This window comes from Mustela nigripes, chromosome 2 (genome assembly GCF_022355385.1).
Source record: "Mustela nigripes isolate SB6536 chromosome 2, MUSNIG.SB6536, whole genome shotgun sequence".
In the NCBI taxonomy this organism is placed as follows: Eukaryota; Metazoa; Chordata; class Mammalia; order Carnivora; family Mustelidae; genus Mustela; species Mustela nigripes.
The window spans coordinates 23522631-23542689 of NC_081558.1; the positions used below are offsets into that span (position 1 = coordinate 23522631).

General features: G+C 47.0%; 1 protein-coding gene across 1 annotated transcript in view; it reads left to right on the forward strand.

Moving 5' to 3' along the window:
* Nucleotides 1–20059, forward strand: part of CACNA2D3 (calcium voltage-gated channel auxiliary subunit alpha2delta 3) — an 858873-nt gene that overhangs the window by 629521 nt on the left and 209293 nt on the right. Inside the window, exons 15-17 of the mRNA XM_059389977.1 lie at nucleotides 5671–5742; nucleotides 7025–7105; nucleotides 15381–15455. Of these exons, the coding sequence (XP_059245960.1) occupies nucleotides 5671–5742; nucleotides 7025–7105; nucleotides 15381–15455 (228 nt within the window). The remainder of the gene's footprint in view (nucleotides 1–5670; nucleotides 5743–7024; nucleotides 7106–15380; nucleotides 15456–20059) is intronic.

Sequence of the window (20059 nt, forward strand, 5' to 3'; positions counted from 1 at the left end):
CAAGCCTCCAGGGCTGAGCAGTGATGGCAGGAAGCTCTGCTGAAAACCACTTTCAGCCCTCAAATGGGCCATCAGTCACGCTGCCCCTACCTCGTTCAAATCCCTTCTGAGGGCCTGGCTCCAGCTCACCTCCTTTCTCTAGAGCTTGGCCCTCATTCCCAGAGGCCTCCAGCTGTGGGGGACTCAGGTCCTGCCACTGGTCCTGGCAAGCTTCCTGTGAGTGGAGATCCCTCCTGGGATCCATCCCTGAAGCCACAGCTGGTCCCAATGGAAAGGGCCCTGCCAGGGACCCAGCAGTGGCTGCAACCTGCCTCCATTCCTGTCCTCTTTCCTGGCAGGTTCTAGCATCCCTGCTGGAGCAGACTCAGGCTTTGCAACTCCTCACTCAAGTACTCAAAGCAGGCAAACGTTTATTCTTTATGAAAGTTTTACCCAAAGACATCATGACACCAGTTTTCATGTTATCCTAAAGAGTCCTTGTTTCCTCCAGAATACTGCCCATTGCTATTCAGTAGGAGTTTCCTCCGTTGTGGAAACGACACACAACCACACATCTTGAGGTTGTTGGGACCATCTTCCCTTTGGCCTTTCTGGCTTCAGCAGGGTCTCCCTGTGTGGGTTGTACAAGGTACCTGGGACCAGATCAGTGGGAATCTAGAGCTACTTGTGTCATTTATGGTCAAGATGGGCACTTGTGCGAGTTAGGATTCTTCTGCTATAAGAGTTACAAATTCAATCCATGCTCATTTGGGCAAAAAGGGAAAACAAAAAACAAAAAAACATGGCTACAAGGAACCCAATAATGGAAAACAGCATGGTGGAGTTGAGCTTAGGGATGAAGGCGTCCAGGGACTGGTTCTCTCCCTCCCTGCCCCTCCTACCTCACTCCCTCTCCCTCCCTCCTCGCCCCTCCTTCTCTCCCATCACACACACACACACACACACACACACACACACATTTCTCCTCCTGTCTCTGGGTTGACTTTATTTCCCAGCCCCTTTTCTATGGGGAAAGGACTTGGTTGTCAGGCTTACCTTCTTCTAATTATCTGCAAAGGGAAGGAGAAAGTTTTTCCTGTTAAGTCTGGATGGGAAAAAAGAAAAAAAAAAAATGGGTGGCCTGGGCAGGGTGTGTGTGAGTGTGTGTGTGTGTGTGTGTGTGTCTAGTGCCCTGGCTGGCTCAGCCTGGGTGTGATGCCCAGTAACATGCAGGATGGGAGAGGTTAGTTGCCAAGAGAACCTTGTGGAAGAAAGAGATAAAGAGGATTTCTCTAAAGAAAGGGAGAAATATTTCAAAAAAAAAAAAAAAAAAAAGGAGGGGGAAGTACTGGGCAGTTTTAAAAAATAAATAAATAAATAAATAAAATTTAAAAAGTAAAACAGTATGAACACCAAATAGATAGATAGATAGATAGATATCTCCCCCTTCATTGTTCCATTGATACATATTCTTAAGTTATGTATCAAATGGATGAACAGCTCTATCACAGGGAACTTGTCCCTGCTATCCCTGTTTCCAGGAAGCATTCTGAATCTGTCATAAAAACCCCAACAGATGTCAGTAGCTCCTGGATGTTTTTACTTTAGTCCTGGCTAGTCCTGAAGAAGAGCGCTCCCCTGGTCACGTGACTAGAGCCAGTGCACCCCCACCCCCACCAGGCCAGCATTTCTCTCTCTTTTCAGTCTCCTCTGGGGGACTTGGGGTTTCTGGTGGGTAAGACCTATGTCTCCTGCCTGGGTATCTTCCAGAACGTGGCATGGAGCTTGGCACAGAAGCTGGTGCCCAAGGAACATTTCCCAAGGGAATCCATGAAAGGTCATGACCAGAAGTACTGCAACACGGACGGACCACAGCTCTGGTGGTCCTCCCGTCTGGGGCCACACTGGAGGGCGGTCTGGGTGGTCAACCCGGGCAGTCGGCAGGAAACGAATCGAGCATCAGGAGTAGAAGGAGCCCCGGCCCCACCGCATATACCTCACACGTGACTCCAAATGCATATTCATACAAGCCCACATGCATGATTAACTTGGGAAGCTGACAGGAAGCAGTCAGTCTGTCGAGCAAGTTTGTGCTTTATAAACCAGATGTTTGGTATTATTATTCCTCATTTCCTTTGATACCAGAACAGCCCCCATTATGTAGCAGAGGAAATGAAGGATATGGAGGAACATACAGTATTATCCAACAGAGCAGCACCACCAAGCATTTCGGAGGCCTGCTCAGAGCCTGGGCAAATGCCATTGAATGGCAGTTCATTTTAGGATTCCCACTTGGACTTAAGTTAATAGGATTTTTCCCAGATGGACCATGGTGACCTCCCTCCCCCATTGCTACCCTCTGGAACATGAATGTTGACTCTGTGTCTGCGTTTTTCTTGGAAGCCACGTGCATGAATCATAAGCAGCTCTTGCCTCAGCAGCCACTACAGGTTGGGGGGCACAGAAAAGCAGGGACCCCCTAGCGTGTGGGGACAGAGGGTGTCTGGCTGCGGCTGGCTCCGTAACTCCTGCTTGGTGGTCTGGACACAGCACCTTGGCCGCTGACTGCTGTTGCCTGTGGCAGGAGTGCAGAATGCGTTTCGATCGTAAAGTGTTCACAGTGCACGTTAACGTCCAAGTTCATGTTTCTCCTCCATGGACTGTTCAAGCTTCGCAGAACCCAGATCTGCGGAGACTGGAAGAGATGGAGCTCGTGGGTGCAGAAGAACATCTTAACGTCACACACTAATATTCCCAGGCCCCGCCAGCCCTCGTGGCCATGCTGGTGAGCTGTATACATCGAGAAGGCTCAGGGTTCAGGTTCTGGCCAAGCCAGTCCAGATCGGGGCCAGAACTGCCCTGGGAGAGAGCACATGTCCTCCCAGCACAGTGGCTAGACCGAGCTCATGGCAGTTCCTTTGTTTACCGGAGCCTGGTTAAAAGATGAGTGGTTTAAGTACACGTGTAACATAATGGGGACTTTTTTTTTTTTTTTTTTGGAAAGGTAATGACGAGCCATAATTACTTATAGAATTAGCTTCTGAGTAAAACTGATACTGTATGCTGGCTTAATATTTGGAAGTCAGTTTCCCGTGATCTTGAACCTGTGCCAGAACAATTACAGGGAGTTATAACTGATTCTTGCTGGTTGCAGGAAAAAGCTTCATTTCTCATTACTGTCAGTGGTACGTTTTGATTTCATCCATGATACATGTTGGCATCGCTTGAAATTTTGATTGCGAAGTGGAAGTTGCCCAGGGTTCTGGATCAGCTCAAATCAGTTTTCTGTATAGCATTGAGGATTAATCGAGGAGTCAGAGTATGGGGAGATCTCCGATCCTAAGAGAGGTGTTTACTGTGGGTTGGTTCTGCCTTTGAAAATGGCCCTCCTTACCCCCAACAGTGGCCATAGGATACTTAAAGTACTTTTAGCAAGATGTTAGAACCATGTCTTCACAAACTATCATTATCATCTCATGGTTAATTTTATTTAGTTATTAATAGTATGATGTAGTAGTAAGTTTGTTGTCTTATTCTCAGACCCAAATTAGCTGGCCCAGATAATGGATTACATGATTACCATGTGTATCAGTCAGGTCTCTCCGGAGAAAGAGAAGCATAGGGGATAGATACATTTTTCTCTCTGTAGGATATACATCATATATATGCAATGGGGGAGAGAGAGAGATTGTCTGTAAGGAATTGCCTCGTACAGTTGTAGGGGCTGGCACATCAGAAATCTGTAGGGTGGATTGGCAGACTGGAAGGTCCAGCAGGAGGGGATGAGGGTAGTCAGGAAGTGGAATTCCTTCTTCCTTCAGGGACCTGTTTTTTCCTCCTAAAGCCTTGAACTGATTGGAGGAGGCATACTCACGTTATAGAGGGTCATCTGCTTAATCAAAGGTTGCTTATTTAAATGTGAGTCACATCTAGAAAGATACATTCAGGGCAACATTTAGACAGGTATTTGATCAAAACATTGGGCATGATGGCCAAGTTGATACATAAAAATTAACCATCACCACCATAAACTCTCAGCCCTTGAGTGAACATGTGAATCTTGCCTCATCTTGTTAGTCATGGAGGAATACAGGCCCACCTTGACGGAGATGGCTAAATCATGGCCCCATCTGTCTCTGGTAGGAGCCCTTCCCTACACCTACAAGCTTCTCTTTAGCTCTCATGAGTATTGATGCCCTATAATAGCGCTCCTTGAATTTTAATATGCATACTAATTATTAAATCATTCAGATCGGAGGGTCTAGAGTAGGGCTCAGGATTGTTCATTTCTAATGCAGTCATGCCGCTGTTCTGTGAGCCATATTATACTCTACAGCTCGAAGAATTTGTTGAAAGAACAAATGGGTGGAAGATGGCTTGAGTTCTATGACCTTTTTTCCAAAGGGCAGCCAGTCGATGGACATCTAAGTTGATGGGGACCCTTGGGTTTTAGAATCTTCTCTTTAAAATGTCTCTTCCCAAGAAGATTGAGGGAACAATACCTAATTTTTCTAGTCTAAAGGTATGGTATGAAGTACCTGAAGTCTAAAGGTATGAAGTACTCAGACATCAGAATATACTGTACACCGGACATAGTGAAGTCTCATTCACAGATTGCTTCAAGTGAGGCCAGAATGGGCCACGAAACTAGAAAGACTCTCTCCCCCACCAGACTTGCCATGGTAATTTTGGTCCCGTGGGAAGTGTCACATGCCTTGGTCTCACTCTGGACTCTGTTACTTACTAGCCACCTGACCTTGCAGGCATGGAAAAGAAGCCAACATCCTTTGAGCACGTCCTCATGCCAGACACCGTGCTGGGCAGTGTCACATTTTATCTTCATGGCAACAATGCTGGGGAATAATTGGCATTATCTCCTATGAGGATATGGAGGCTTAACAAATACAGTTAATAAAGATTCAAAGCTGAGAATTAAAACCAGGATTGTCTTGAACCCAAGCCTACTGTGGTGCAGGACTCTGTTTCCCCTTTTGTTATTGGGGCAGAGTAGAGTTCCTGCCTGTCTCTGAACCCTGTATGAAAAGCAGATGTGACTCTGGGTCTCAAAACATTTGTATGCAATTCAGATGGTCCCAGAAGGATATCGCTTGCCTCCCTTCAAGGGCTGTTGTTCCAGGAGAAATGTTTAGCTTCTTAGCAGTGATTTTGGGATCAGATGATAAAGTTATTTGTTGTGTTTTGTTTTTCTTTTGTTTCCTGTCTGGGACTGGCGCACAGAGATGTGTAGAGGTACCAGAAGACCTTGACTCAGCTACCTTGGGGAGAATAAATGATTCCAGATTCTGTTGTTTCCAGCAGGGGCAACTCCTAAAACCCCTTAGGCTCATATTTTCTGATCCTCAATTTTCAGATTAGGGAGAAGCATTCGTACTGCACATAAATGTCTGCAAAGCAAAAGGATAAAATCAATCTGTGATCATAAAATGGAGTGAATCACTAAGCTGCAAACCTGATGGTGACTGACTTTGTTTTCCTAGCCGTGGATGGGACCCTTATCTGCTAGTCAGAGTAGAGGGACATTGTACTCTTCCTAGGCTGCTAGCCTGAGTGGGCAGCGGTCCATTCCCAATGGCCCTGGTCAGGAAAGGATGAGATGGTCAAGGGCCATGGCCACCAGCCATCTGTGGTTCCCAGATCATTCCCGGGTAACTGACTTCTCTCTCCATCCAGCTTGCCGATGATCAGGGCCTCGTCCTGATGACCACGGTTGCCATGCCTGTGTTTAGTAAGCAGAACGAAACCGTGAGTACAGCAGCTGTGTTCCTGCGTGATGTTAGGAGGGTTGCCATCTCAGACACTCTCTGACTCAAGCTCTGGTGACCTTTCTGTGTTTGTGTTAAGTAAGGTTAGGGGCTCTATCACTTGTCCTCACTTTTAATTCTGTTGTTAGGATGACAACAGCAAGAATTGATGAGAGGACTTCCGACAGGTGTCACGTGACAGTGTGAAGCACTTTTCCCAAAATTAGGTGTGAAGCGACCAGAGGAAGGCAAAACCCAGAAAGAATCCTCATGTATGGTGGGATGACCCCTCACCAATGTTTAGTGACCAGCCTTGTGTTTGTTTCCTTGGGCTGTGGTAACAGAGGATCACAAATGGGGTGGCTTAAAACAGTAGAAATTTAATTATCACAATTCTGGAGTCTAGAAGCCCCAAATCATGATGTTGGCAGGACCGTGCTTCCTCAGAAGGATCTAGAATATCCTCCCAGTGCCCAGATGTTCCTCAGTCTGTGGAAGCTCTGCCTCCATCTCCACGTGGCCTTCTCCTCTTGTGGGTTTCTCTGTCCTCTTATAAGGACGCCAGTTGTTGGATACAGGGCCCATCCTTAATCCAGGATGGTTTGGCCTCAAAGTGATTACACGCTGTTTCTAAAAAGGGTCACCTTCCAAGGTTCAGTAGCAATTTGTGTCTTCTTCCGGGAGGTCTCTCTGACCCTGACAGCTTCAACACATCATATAGACTTTGGAAACTGGGACCCTCCGTGGAGGCCTATTCCTTCTCCTTGGGTGTTGGTTCCAACACAGGTGTGAGGGTTATTGCATTTTTCCCCTGGGCACCAGGTGGCAGTGTAAGTGGAGAGAGCAGTTATGCTAGGTCTTTCCTGGAGAAAGCTTCCCTAAAATTAACTGGTTAATGCTCATAGCCTTTAGCTGCTAAAACTTTTGTGTTTCTTCACATTAATTTTGAATTTTCAGAAGGGAGAAGAGATGTTTGTTTGGGCATCTTGGTATGAGGGTGTGTGTGTGTGTGGAAAGGTACTGTGGTGCGTGTTTGGCCTGAGAAGCTACCATTCTTGTCTAGCATTATTTGTGGGTGGGGCTGGGAGCTAGAAGAGAGGCCTCGTGGAAACCTGGGTTAATCTCTAGAATTCCTTGTGGAACCTGGGTTAACCTCAATCTCTAGAAGCTTCGAAAAGACACTAGAGGGTGACCTGTGGTGTGCTGGTTTCTCACTCAATTCTATTCCTTCCCCCAAAGTAACTCATGATTGTCATTGTTACTTACTGTTTGTTCTTCAACAGAGATCAAAGGGCATTCTTCTGGGTGTGGTCGGCACGGATGTCCCAGTGAAAGAGCTTCTGAAGACCATTCCCAAATACAAGGTAATGCGTCACCTAACAGTCAAGGGCCAGGTGTCTAAGATACTTTCACAACCTGACACAGTGATAATGAAAACAGGAATTAAAGAGGCCCCTTTACTCTCTTTCTGGCAGGAGCTGCTTTTTTTTTTTTTTTAAAGAATAGTAATAGTTCAGGCAGATCTGAGTAGGTCTACACGTGCCCAAGTTTTAATGGGTCCGTGCCTATATGCTTATGTGGGTCTACACAGGTCCTATATCTCTGATGGTCCTCTACACCAGTCCTAACTCACTCCAATCTGAGGAGCCCCTAAAATATGTTCCTTCTTAACATTGGAACCCAACGAGGCACAAAGAGAAATGGTCTCTGACTCTGTTGCTTGCACATTCCCTCTAACTTGGAAGGTAATGATGTACATGCGAATTAATACACTTTTCCTAATTCTAAATTAAAATCCACTAAGAAAACTGTTAAGTTTCTTTTTTTTTTAACTCTGGAGGCAATCAAGGAGGTGGAGTAGGTAATTTTGGAGGAAAGAGGACGCAGTAAGCTCTAGTGGGCCACTGCTTTGGGAGCCTAGACCAGCACAAGGAGCACAGAAGGAAGGAACTCGGAAACAGAATGGAAATGCCAGAACCCTGCTCTGCGTGCAAGGCCAGCCCTGCATCGGGGAGAGAGGGAGGCCACACTTGCCCCTTTATCCAGCCGACGCTGCATTCCCGGTACTCTGTTCCCAGCACTGTTTGTTCAGTTCTTTTCGTTTTGCATTTGGGGACAGAGGCGGCTCTTGTGGGCCATCCCAATGCACAAGGGTCGAAACCACACCCGTGCCCTCTTCCCCCAGCACCCGGCAAACGGGCCTGCTCATGTCTTCTTCGGCCCACTCTCGGAGGGACAGGCACTTCCTTTGACCCCAACTGGAGGCAGGCGAGCTCCTTTGGGCCAGGAATCCGAGATTGCTGACTGGCTAACAGGGTCTCTTCCTTACCACCTCCCTCCCTGACGTGCCGAGCCTGATTCGCCACAGTTGTGGAGGGGTCAGGGACCTTCTTGGGCCTCGGCAGGAGGAAGACAAGGGTTAGTGCTCTGGAAGCAGATAACCCTGGGATCCCAGCTCCATCCCTGAGAAGCTCTGAGTGGACAAGTCTCTCAAATCCGTAGTTCTTCCGTCCAGTGGGGACAACCGTCCAACCTGCTCACAGGCAGGAAGAATTGACCATTACCATTATCATTAACTGGGAATGATGGCGACACACTGACCAAGGGGACGGGTATGACTCACAGCCTCCGTGTGGGATGCTGCCAGCAGAGAGCCGGTAATACCTTCCCCATGCCAAGCCCGGGCACCCGTGGGCTTCACGTCCGCTGAACCCTCGCTAAAATAGAAGGCCCAACCAACCAATCTGTGAATCGAATGACTAGCTGACCCCATTCTGGGATCTTCTGCCACTTTTAAAATTGGGGTTTTCCAAGAATTTTGAAAGATATGAGGAAAGGCTTATAATACAAGGTGTATGTGGTAGGCTGTTGACAACAAGGACAGGCTTACCTTTGGACAGAGGGTCAGGACAAGAGGAAGCCAATGGCTCAGCCCATCACCAGGCATCCCAGCAAACTCTCATCTGAGCAACTCAGCTGAGCAGACAGCAGCGGCCAAATCAGGTTTCCTCTCAGCTGGTTGGAGGCAAAGTGAGAGATGCATAAAATGGCTTTTTACAAAAGACACACACTGTGTCTTGTGCTGTAGGATTAGCAGATAGCATTTGCCAGGACTTGGCGCTGTGCAAAGTGCGTGACCCACATCATGGTACCAGGTGTCCCTTAGGCAAGTTCGGTGCTGTTGTATCCATCCTACTCCTAAGGAAACTCTGGTTCCTGTGGCTTCTGTCCACCGAGCTTGGGGCCACATCAGTAGGAAGTGCTGAGTGTGATTCGAGCCAGGTCTGTGTAACTCCTAGACCCACGAGCTTAAGGACGATCTAAGCCATTCACACAACACTGCATGATTTGTTGTCCGGCTTCTGTGCCATCCCTACTGTCATTTACATAATAGTCCATTTGCAAATCAACTTGAAACTTTCTCCACTTAACTAAATTTTAATGGGAAATGCCCTATCACCATTTTCAAAGGAAAGGCAGTGTCCTCAGCCACTCTAGAAGAATTGTAAAAGTATATATATATATAAATTTAAAAAATAAGTATATAAAGTATATAAAAGTATATATATAAATTTAAAAATAAGGAAAGAGTTTTATAAATCATTGTTTTATAATCTAAGGTTCTGAACGTGAGGTCTGTTCTCTCATTTTTAAGGTAATATAAAAGGCAAGTGTGAAAGATAGACAAAGTGGAAACTTTTCTTTTTTATATAATTGGAAGGACGGAAGAAATTTAAAAAGAGCTGGCTCTCGCTAGGGATGCTGGCTGATGCATTCAATACCAGGCCCACGTGCCACTAAAAATCATCTTTGCTGGTTTTGTTTTGGGTCTGGTTTTTTTTGTTTTTGTTTTTTGTTTTTGTTTTTATTTTTTTTTTTTTAAGAAAGCTAAACAGTGCACGGGAAGATGATGGACCACTAGAGTGAGGACCATGGGATGGTTCAGCCTGGGGCGATGGGCGCCCCTGCCTTCTGGGGCTCAGCACCATGGCCACCATCCAGAAGATCAGGGCCACCCCTACATAATGGCCCAGGCGTCTCAGAGTCCGCAGAGTCTGATTCTTCCCAGCACTTTCTGTCTGGCCCTTAGCATCTGCTCCACCTGTAGGAAAAGAAACATCTTAGAACAAGCAAGTCTTGTCTATTCCCATATGCCCATGCCACGTAGCTGATCAGATTAGAAGGCCAACTTCATAACAAGAGCACGTGAACTCTAAGCTAAAATCAGGTGTCTAGGCTCCCAAAAGGTGGTCTCTTTAGCAAAAGAACATTCCTGTTTGGGTTCACTGAGATGACAAAGGCCCTCTGTCCTCCTGCTGCCCCGGGCCTCTGACAACCCATGTCATCTACCCACAAGGCTTCTACAGTTGGGAGTTAAGTTCCAGAGGCATGATAGGACAGCTGGCTGACCCTAACCCACATAGTCAAGTGTTGGAAACTATGTAGCTCCCCCGGGGGTGAAAAGCCCCAGGAATGAACGAGGGATCTCAAGATAGCGGACCTTACTTGTATTGAAATGCCCGAACCCAGATGCCCAGGGCTCCTGGCTCAGTGTTGAAGGAAGGGCAGCCCATCTTTAGAGAATGTTTCCAAACATCTCCTCAGCCTCTTATTTCCTATGAGAAGATGTAGAAACCCAAGTACAGAGCCACCCCTAGATATGTGCCTGACACGCCAGCCAGTAGGAACATGATAGGGAAATGATACTGATGACCCCGTGCGTCTGTCTGTCCTCAGAGTTTCCTCTACCGGTCAACGTGCCAAGCTCTTTACAGCATCATTTCCCTTAACCATAGGTGAACGCTGGCATCACCCCCGTGTATAGCTAAGGAAACTGAGGCACCCAAAGCTTAAATAGCATGCCAAGTCTCACAACTAGCAATGTAGGATTTCAACCGCTATTACCCTGAAGCCATTAGGAACAATAAACAGCAGTAATAATAGTAGCAGTTGAAATGATAGTTAAAATACTAAAAATAATACAAGAGTTAGAATCAAATAAGGCAATAAAACATTCAATGAGCTTTTTACTGTGTGTTTGGTATGGTAAAAGGGCTTTAAAGGGCCCATTCCCGTTGAATCATATTACGCTCCCCTGAAGTGGGTGTTACTCAGCCCTACTCTTAGTTGAGGATCCTTAAAAATGACTTTCTCGACATAACTCAGCTGATCCAAGATGAGTGGAATAAAGTCTAACCACAGAGCAGAGGACAATGGGCCACAGAAAATTCACCAGCCAGTGCTGGTGAATTTCTGCCGCGTGCTTTCCCATGGGTCAGGCTGGGAAGTGGAGATGCAGGTATGACCTACCTGAGCCCGAGTCTGCCCTCCTAGGTTCCCACAGAGAGGCTTGGGAAAGGGGGTGCACGTCAGCCAGGGACAGCCTTGGCAGAGCACGCTTCTCTCATCCAGCAGAAGAGGGCTCCAGGGAGCGGAGTGTGGATCACACCTTTTCCTCCTGATTAACACCTTGTAAAGATGAGTCAGCTCTTGGCTCTTGGGGTTTTCCCAGAAGATAGATTTCTTTCTTTTCCCTTAGCTTCATAGATTTTCCCACAAGCAATCAGACTTCCTGTAATTTTTATTAAGAATTCCAGACACCCCAGCAATAACTTCCAGACACCACAGCCTCTGTTAACATAATGAGCCATTTTATAATTGGAGTCACTTCATTAGGCCAAAGGCTCTGCACTTGGAAGGGAAGCACCTCCTTCCCTGGGGTGTTGGACCACGAGGCTCCCAGCTTCCAGGAGAACATGCTTCAGGACGAGGGCCCTTTTGTCAAACCCCGGTGCTGGAAGGCCTTGTGTCTGATTTGTTCCTATGTGGGATTGCACAGTAGAATGGACAGGAAGACTGGTTCTAGTTCAAATGAAACAAAAATGAGAGATTTCATCATGATACTGATGTGTGGCCAACAACAAAGGTTGGGCATTGTCTTACTGTAAGCTTTTGGTTTTCCGAAAGGTTCATCCCCAGAGCGTGTTTTGAGGCTTACTCGGGATTTCTCTTCTTACGTCTCCATTAGGTTATGTCCATGGGCCACCAACCAAGTAACACAACATTGTGATGTTTTGTTCTCCTGGGGAAGACTTCAGCCAGATAGTTTCTGAATGTCAGGATGACTTTGTCAGGTCCAGCCTTTCCCGAGGGCCCACTGTACACCTGCCATGGCTCCCCTTTTCGGCTCATTTGTAGTACTTACTTTAGTTCAAGCTTTAAAGATAGACTAGACAATATTTGGGTAAAGCAGCGAATGTCTTAAATACTCACGATCCTTCCCGGAGCACCTGCCATGTGCCAGGTGTTAGGCGAAGGACTGTAGAAGTCAAAGATGAGTGAGATGCTCCATGCCTACAAAGAGCCCGTTTTGATAGGGCCGGTACTGCCTCATGGAGAACAAGGCAGAGGAGAGAAAGAACCAGCTGGGGCTGAGAGGCAGAGAAGTAGGTGTCCCATTTTCACGCATTAGGGTGAAGATAGTAGTGGGAAAATGCTCAGACTTTTATGGAAACATAGTATGGAAAGGAGGGAGCGGTGGGAAGAGTCAGGAGAGGCTTTATAGAGGACATGGTCCTGATGCTGAGCTTGGGCGAGAATTAGCTGGGGGAGATGGGAAGGAGAGGTGCTCTAGACAGCTGGTGTTTATGAGTAAAGGTGTGGGTGGGAGAGAAAACTGCAAGGGGGTTGTTGTCACGGCCGTGTGCCCTAAGATGTAAAGCGTGGAAGGAGATAGAGAAGGGTACTTGGGTCGGGACCAGGACCAGGACACCTGACGGATAGCCCTGTGGATTTCATCTTGCATGTGAAAGAGACCTTTAGTGGCTTTCATACAGGGGAGCTACGGGGTCACAGTTGTTTTTGACCTTGATCAATCTGGAGGATGACTTTGTTGGGGCCTCTGTTTGAGACATGAAGGGCATTTAGGACCATTGTGGAAATCTATTACCTTGAATTGATGTGGATGATGGGTTTGGGAAACAGCAACGAAACTGAGTAATTTCTGCAAGAAGAAGTAGAGATTACTTGGATTAAGAAGTTGGGTTTGAAAGAAAGGAAGAAGTCCGAGGCTGATGCTCTGGCTTCTAACTTGGGAGTCTGGGTGGATGGGTGGTTCTCCCACAGAGAGGAGCAGAAGGAGCAGCACCCACCATGTTGGGCTGGGTAAGTCTGAGACACCTGGGGGATGTCCAGGTAGAGATGCCCAACACACTGTTGGACACTTGGACCTGCCAATGAGGGGAGAGGCTACGGCTGGAGCCCCGACCCGGAATCAGCAGCATCCGGGTGCTTGCTGAGGGGTACTGGGGGAGAGAGCCAAAGCAGATGATGGGTCCTGGGGATAGAAGCTTGGGGAGAAAGAGTACTTGAGGGTGGGCAGAGGATGGGGATCCTATGAAAAGGAGGATACCTGGGTGTATGGGGCCTGGAAGCTGAGGAAATCGAGAGTGTAGGGAGGGAGGGCAGTTGGCCAATAAAACTGGGAAGATTCAAGAGAGTTTTCTGTAGGGCATGGCCAGCCCTCAGGTGGCCACAGTAGAGAAGGGAGTTCTGTTCTGGTGGCATCTTGGTGGGGGCCAGGGGCACAGCAAAGGCAGATTCCGGAAGGGGCACCAGTGGGCAGCGGGGAGGCGGGAATAGTGGCTCCACAGTGAGCAGAGGACACTGGGTGGGAAGTTAGCTCAGCCTTTGCATTCCAGGGGAGGAGGCAGGGTTTCGGTCAGCTGTGTGGGATCTGTGCTTGAGTCCATTCCCTTCATTGCTTCCCATTTCCTGCTTTTCCACTTTGTCCCGTCCCTGCTCCTTGTCCTTCCATCCCAACCGCCAGTTTGACCACGTGGTATGACCTTGGCCATCATGGAACCTTCTACTCGGGTGGAGAGGCAGGCATGAAATAAGCAAAGGCCTTGCTTGATGGATATCTTGATTCCTTATCATCAACCTCACAAAGAAGAGTCATCATTTTGATTCGTACCATGCAAGAAAATTAGAGAGTTTAAAGAGAGCATATGCAAGGAGTTCTACCTTCTTCTGAGTATTACTTCCTACAAGCAAACCAGGAACTGAAGTAAAATGCGTTCGAAGGCCCTGCATGTATTAGCAACTATAAAATATTACTTGTTTGGTTGAATTTTGAGTTTGCATTTCCAATCAAATACCACTCTTGCCTTTAATGGAAAAAAGTCAGTCTCTCGGAGTCCTTTTTGACCTCGCGAGTCTGTATTCAACTGGGACATAATAATGGTAATTAATGCAGTGTTGACTGTGTCTGACATTTTTCCAAGAGACAAGATGAAAGAGACGATATACATCTCAAAGGATAGGAAATCTCTGGTTTATCTTTCACAGCATAATGAAATACACTTTATCATTAGAGTCTTGTAGAATCTTACTAAGACTTGCTGGGCAAGGTAACTCCAGGAGAAAATGTCTGTCGCCCTTGACGACCACGTGCATATTTGCCTTATGTAACGCAAGGGAAACTTTTAATTGTTGGTGTTAAATTCTCTGAAGTTAATTCCACATCACCTTGACGTTAAGCTAACAAGCAGACAGGGTCATTCTTGGTTTGTAAACTCTGTTGTCTGGATCATTTAATAGTATCATATTCAAGAATGTGAGTGGCAGAGAATTTGAAAGAAAAAGAACTCTGAGGGCTCAGAACTATGAAATAACTTGTCAGAAAAAATAGAGGGTTCCCCCCCTCTTTCACGACTCTGGCAAAGTGGGTTACATTTTCTTTCTTCAGTGAGAGAGAGATCAGTATGGGTTTTATGCCAGGGGCCATTTGAATACATGAATGATTTGTAGGTAAATTTATTGTAGCCAATGGGTGCAGTCAACTGTGTAATAGAAATATTGTCAAAAAGCCGGGATTATTATTTAAATAAGTGCAGTGTTAAATTTGATTACATACTTTTTAAAGCTAATAAAACATTTCATTGCTCTCAAACTATTTCCCATAGTCCCATTTAGTCAGAAAACATAAATTAAGTGAGGCTCTGCATAGAAAATGACCCAGGCTTTGTGTCGATGGAAGCAGGCATGGAAAAGCTTGGCAGCCTCCAAAGTTAAAGACGAAAGAATATAAAAAGGGGTTGGCAGGCTCCTGTCTGGGCTGGTGGGGACACTTTTATCCATGAAGAATTATGGAAAAATGACTGTCTCGTGCATACTCAAGATGGTCCCTACGGGTATGGACTTGTAGGAAGTCTAGATGTGAATCGAAGGAGGCTTCCTCTTTGCTTTCCTTATCACGGGGAGATGGAAGACACAGGGAGATGGATAAGACTCTGTTCGCGTCGACAGAGGGTATGACCAGAAATGTCAGCTACTTTCTTGAAAAAAAAAAAAAAATTGTTTTTGTTTTAAATAAATCAAAGGAAGGCCCTTGGATACCAACACGGGGATGTGACATTTTAAATTGTGCTATTTGCTGAGCTTATCCCGGGACAGGTCTTCATTTCTACCAAATGTCAAGGATCAGCGCCTTGCATTCATTTTAATGAAATATTGTGCTGATAAGGGTTATGAATGCCAAGTTTAAGCTGTAAATTACTGAATGTCGGGCTGCTTTATGCTTTGTGAATTCACCGGGGAGCCAGCTAATGAAGGTTCCTTTCTCACTTCTTCTTACAGTTAGGGATTCACGGTTATGCCTTTGCAATCACAAATAATGGATATATCCTGACGCATCCAGAACTCAGACCACTGGTAAGAGAAATGCCTATTTCTATGTTTCTCCTTTGATGATTTTAAGAGATTTTCTTCGGTTCTACAGAGAAGACACTTTGCAGCAGCATTTGCCTTGAAGGTTCAATTTATATTATTTTGACACGTAACGCCTAAGTGATGGAGGATAAATATATTTACTATCATTCTCTGATACAGAAATCAATATATATCTATGTGCCTTTATTTATTTATTTCACATCTGCCAACACATGCAAAAAATATTTTAACTCCAGACGTTTAAGCCCATTATAACGGGTATCTTTATGTAACAAATGATCCCTCACCCTCCAACGAGACCCACTTATTACAAGTTACATTGGACACAACAAATTAGACCCAGGATCCCTGGTAATTCATTACGGTGGGATTTGCCCCTGAATTCCATGGCCTAAGCTCTGTGCCTCCTGTGTCGAAGATATTCAACAATACCTTTTTTTGTTTAATTTGAACCGTGGCAATTCTCTCCACTCCCTACCTAAGCCATATCCAATAGCATTGTTTGATGACCTGATGTGTAAACCGTTTTCCTTCTGAAGTGAGTCGGCCACGATGTCCTTGTCCACCCTGCCCCCTGGGGAGAGCCTACCCGGAGCATTCAGAGGAATCCGAGGGGCAGGCCGGCTCGGTGTGTGGGAGGCACTGGGCTGCTGATGGTCTCCCCTCTGGACTCCAGAGGGGCACTGGAAGGGAGCGTGTCTGTTGTCTATGCACGAGTGGCATCGTGTTGAAAGAAGGACACCCCTTTGGGTTTGAGTGTGTTTAGCTAATTTTACAGAAGATACAAAATCGTAAAAAACAATTACCGGGGGCGCCTGGGTGGCTCGGTGGGTTGGGCCGCTGCCTTCGGCTCAGGTCGTGGTCTCGGGGTCCTGGGATCGAGCCCGGCATCGGGCTCTCTGCTCCGCGGGGAGCCTGCTTCCCTCTCTCTCTCTCTCTCTCTCTGCCTGCTTCTCTGCCTGCTTGTGATCTCTGTCTGTCGGGTAAATAGATAAAATCTTAAAAAAAAAAAAAAAAACAATTACCGTACGCTTTGCTTTTGCGAGTTAAGAAAGTGTCGGTGGTTTTCTATAGCCACCCACACCCGTGTTTGCTCGCACTCTCCCGCCCCACACATCCTTGTTTCTCTCATTGTGAGCAGAAAATAGTGGCTCGGGGTCTGCCGGGCAAATGTCAGCTAGTGTGGCGTCGCGAGGACCGGTTTGCTTCTCGCCGGGGTCGTTGTCTAGAAAGAGCTCATCCTGGAAGGGCGTCATCATCCGACTTTGCTCTAGTCGCCCCGCTGCCATCGGAGTCCTGGCCACACCATCTGGATCCCACATGCATGTTTTCAGATGGGACTTAGGATAATATTTGGTTTCGTCAATCTTTTTATCAGAAAGGGGTTGGGTTAACTGCTCAGCAAACTCTAGAACTGTAATGTAACTCAGAATTATTGAAAAGTTTGAATGGAAAAGGCTACTAATTTCTGGAGGATGTTTAGGTCTAAAAATATATTTAAGTCTAAAAAGCTCTGCCTGTTCCCCATGTCCAAGCCACTTGGTGAGGCTTGTCTGTTGGGGGTGGGAGGAGTTATGTGTCTGTGGGGGAGTATGGGCTCCTAGTGCTTATTCATTCCAAGTTGGAATGGATCAGAGTCAGTAGAACAATCAAGCCTGGATCCTTCCTATGAATTTCCTTCCTATTTATCAGCTTTTTAAAAGGGAATGAAATGGAACCAGGCATCGGAAGTCACCAAGGTAACTTTTCTCTGCAGCAGTGGACATGAGTAGCTCCTCTCTGCACAGCGGACTGACAGTGCCTTCCGGGTCTGTTACGTGTCCTGGTCATGCAGCAGATGGCTTGTTTGCAAATAGTCCATTCGATGCATTTTCCAGAGATGTGGCCACTGAGAGGGCGGATGGAAGGCTTCTAGAAAAGCAGGACAAGCAACGAGAACCCACCATCCCATGACAGCACAAGTGCTCACGAATACAAGTCCTTTCTGTTCTTCATACAGTTATGGATGGTTTCACCAGAAGTGATGGCCGCGGTCAAGTTCCCATAAATGGGACGGCCCAGGCCAGGGCCCCAGCATCTCACCTGTGCAAATCCAAACCAGATGTATCATTTTGCAGCGGATCCATGGTAAGAACATACAGGTTCCGCCCCGGGGGGGGCTCAGTCAGTTGAGCCTCCGACTCTCGGTTTCTGCTCAGGTGATGATCTCATGGGTCGTGAGATGTAACCCCACATCAGGCTCCAGGCTCGGTGGGGACTCTGCTTGAGGATCCTCTCCCTCAGCTCCTCCCTCACTCTCTCATGCACATGCTCTCTCTCTCTCTAAAATATAAAATAAATCTTAAAAAAAAACAAAACAAAACAAAAAAAAACATAAGGAATGACCGGGCCGTTTATCTATCTATGACCCTGACTTCGTGAGATACTTACTTGGCGTGATGCCAGCTGTTGAGGGTTATGTGAACGCATCCACCTGAGTGTGGTCCGTAAGTGGTGTGGACTCTGCCTTGAGTCCCATGTTTTCCTCTTGGGCAAAAGACAGTGGCGAAGTGGGAGGAACTCAGTTTCGGCAACACACAACTGGCCCTTGACTCTCATCCTGCCACGTCCTAGCTGTGAGACCTGGGGTAAGGTAGCCTCTCTGAGCTTCATGTACTCTTGCATGCTGCCGTGGCCCTCATGCAGAGACCATAGCTTTGTGTCAGAGTAAATGGGGTCATGCATGCAAAAAGCCTTGTGTGACAAAGCAGGCCCCAGGACGTCATGGGGCCCGAGGGGGTTATCTCCGCCTCCTGTTTCTGTTTTGTTGGCTCTGTCTATCTGTGCTCAGCTTCTATAAAGGTTGGAGAATGTGGTGGTGGTGGCAGCTTAGGAGGATCCAAAGGATTTTTTTTAATGATTCGGTTGCTTTGATTCCCATGATAAACATTGGTGAGGGATTGTACACACACACACACACACACAAGGTGTCGGTTTTCTAGGCCACCTGGGGTCTGGAAGACAGGTAGATGACAACTCTACAAGAGGTTCTCTGGCAGCCGTGCCATGTGAGGAAACTGAAGTTCGTTGTTGCTGTTTGTCTGTTTTTAAACTATCAGTAAAAGTGAGAGAAGGAATTGTGGTAACAGGAGAGTGATAGGTAATAGTGATAAAAATGGTAGCTACGCATCCGTCCACGTGGATGGACCACTTCTGGCGCTGACGTGCACGAGTGTTAGTTCATCTCAGTTTTGCTTACCTCGACAACAAGGGCAGGATGTTTGTCCCTCTCCTTCCCCCTAAGCACCAGCTCCCTCTGCACTCAGCAGGGACTCAGGAGATGAGCCGAACAAGGGGCCCTCCAAAGCCACTGTTCATTTCCACTCATTTATGGTCCTTCTGGAAAACGTAACTTGTGGGCTTGCCCTGGAAACCTGGTATCTGCTCCGGACATCAGTCTCCCCTGCCCAGGCCCCTCCTGCACCTCCAGGGACAGCCAGCCGTGCTCCCTGACTCCCTGGGGGCAGGGGACCCTCCTTCCAGCCCGACTCGCCTCTCCCACACCCAGCTGTATCATCGAGTCCTGATGATCAATGGACGTTCCCCGTGGTTCTGGCCAGGTGTGCCAGAGTTGCACAGTGGGGATGAGTGTGGGGTTCTGGGCAGGACGGGGCAAGGGTGCACGATCGCATCGGATAACTCCGATTCCCTCTCCCTCCACCACTGGGGCTGTTTCTCTGAAGTGGGTTTCTCTGAAGCACAATACCAATATTTTTCTAATTTGTCCAATAAAATCTTTCCCTTGAACTTCATGTTTGGCTTGATTTTATCCAGTATTTTCTTTAATCTTGGGTGACTTGGGTGTGAATCACAAGGCGTCTCCAAAAACAACTCAACTCAGACACAGGCACTCTCACTCAGCAGACTTGCTTTGGTTTCATTGGCAAAACTGCTAAAATAATACTTTTCTGTTGATAGTCGGGCTCTCCATAGTCTTTCTCCAAGTGCCTCTCGACCTCTCTATCCTTGCTAGCACCTTGTGACTTCTGGAAGACTGGCGTTCACGCAGCACACCTTTACCTGGGTCCAGGTATGCTGGGTCCCGTGCTGGCCTGGGGGACACATCGCCAGTCCTCGGAGTTGGGGAGTGGGGGAGTAGGGCAACATCACAGCAAGAGGGACTCAAATTAGGCCTTGAGGAATGCTGTTCGGGTAGTTCTTAGACATCTGGAAGTTCTCTTCTGGACCCATACCACTTGCGAGCATTCAGGTTAAAAATATTTCAGAGTATAGTTACTGTTAGATTTCATTTTCTCATACTTTATTTTCCCCCATGTCTTCCAAATATCTATGGGTTTTATTTTTTCTTAAAATATGGAGCCCTGACTGTATCTCTTTTTCTCTTGCCCAATAGGGCATTGAGGGAAATAAAACTGGGAAGGCGCCCCCGTTAGCATGATCTGATTTTTGTTGGAAGCGTAGTGATCCATCTGCCCCTGCTTCTTAGAAGGGAAGGTCATCTGAGTTGATTTCCTTCCCCAAGGAGGCCCGGAATGTGGACCTGGTCAAACCACCAAAAGAACACAAATCAGTCTCCTTCCCGGGAG